The following is a 1,131-nucleotide window of genomic DNA, read 5'->3' as shown; positions in this document are numbered from 1 at the left end:
GGCAGCGCGGAGGCGGCGCGGGGCGCGGGCGCTTGCCGCGGGCGCGAGTAACCGGCTCTCCGCGCTGCCTCCCGCGCAGGACCGCACGCCCAGCGCTTCGCCGGACGTGGCCAAGCACTCGCCGCTGGCGCTGCTGGCCGCCACCTGCAGCCGCATCGGACAGCCGGGCGCAGCCCCCGCCGACTTCCTGCAGGTCTCCTACGACCCGGCGCTGGGATCCCCCTCCAGGATTTTCCAYCCGTGGAGCAGCGAGATGCCGGCGCACTCGCCGGGGGCGCTGCCGCCGCCGCCCAGCCTGGGGCTGACGCCGCAGAAGAGCCACCTGCCGCCCTCCTTCGGGGGGGCGCACGAGCTGCCGCTCACCCCCCCCGCCGACCCCTCCTACCCCTACGAGTTCTCGCCCGTCAAGGTGCTGCCCTCCTCCATGGCGCCGCTGCCGCCCGCCTGCGCCCCCGCCTACGTCCCCTACGCCGCGCAGGCCGCGCTGCCGCCCGGCTACTCCAACCTGCTGCCGCCGGCGCAGCCCTGCCGCCAGCTCTCGCCCAACCCGCCGCCCGACGACATCCCCTGGTGGAGCATCCCGCAGGCGGGCGGCGCCGGCGGCTGCGGGCACCGCTTCCCCGCCGCCCTGCAGCGCGGGCTCGTGCTGGGCCACTCGGACTTCGCGCAGTACCAGACGCAGATCGCCGCCCTCCTGCAGACCAAGTCTCCCCTGGCGGCCACGGCCAGGAGGTGCCGCCGCTGCCGCTGCCCCAACTGCCAGTCGGCGGCGGGCAGCGCCCCGGAGGCGGAGCCGGGCAAGAAGAAGCAGCACATCTGCCACGTCCCCGGCTGCGGCAAGGTCTACGGCAAGACGTCGCACCTGAAGGCGCACCTGCGCTGGCACACGGGCGAGCGCCCCTTCGTCTGCAACTGGCTCTTCTGCGGCAAGAGCTTCACCCGCTCCGACGAGCTGCAGCGGCACCTGCGGACTCACACGGGCGAGAAGCGCTTCGTGTGCCCCGAGTGCGGCAAGCGCTTCATGCGCAGCGACCACCTCGCCAAGCACGTCAAGACCCACCAGAACAAGAAGCTCAAGGCGGCGGCGGACGGCGTCAAGCGGGAGGACGGGCGCGACCTGTGACCGCCGCC

General features: G+C 74.5%; 1 protein-coding gene across 1 annotated transcript in view; it reads left to right on the top strand.

Annotated features, from left to right (window-relative positions):
• The window catches only part of SP5 (Sp5 transcription factor), a 3,977-nt gene extending 2,852 nt beyond the window's left edge, over window positions 1-1,125 (top strand). Inside the window, exon 2 of the mRNA XM_085323717.1 lies at window positions 6-1,125. Coding sequence (XP_085179843.1) covers window positions 6-1,123 — 1,118 coding nt within the window. The 3' untranslated portion in view covers window positions 1,124-1,125. The remainder of the gene's footprint in view (window positions 1-5) is intronic.
• The last annotated feature ends 6 nt before the right edge of the window (window positions 1,126-1,131 follow it).

Source organism: Rhea americana, unplaced genomic scaffold, assembly GCF_003343005.1.
Source record: "Rhea americana isolate MKP2758 unplaced genomic scaffold, rheAme1 scaffold_12, whole genome shotgun sequence".
In the NCBI taxonomy this organism is placed as follows: domain Eukaryota; kingdom Metazoa; phylum Chordata; class Aves; order Rheiformes; family Rheidae; genus Rhea; species Rhea americana.
Note: the sequence above shows the minus strand (reverse complement) of the source record. Positions and strands in the feature narration are given on the sequence as shown.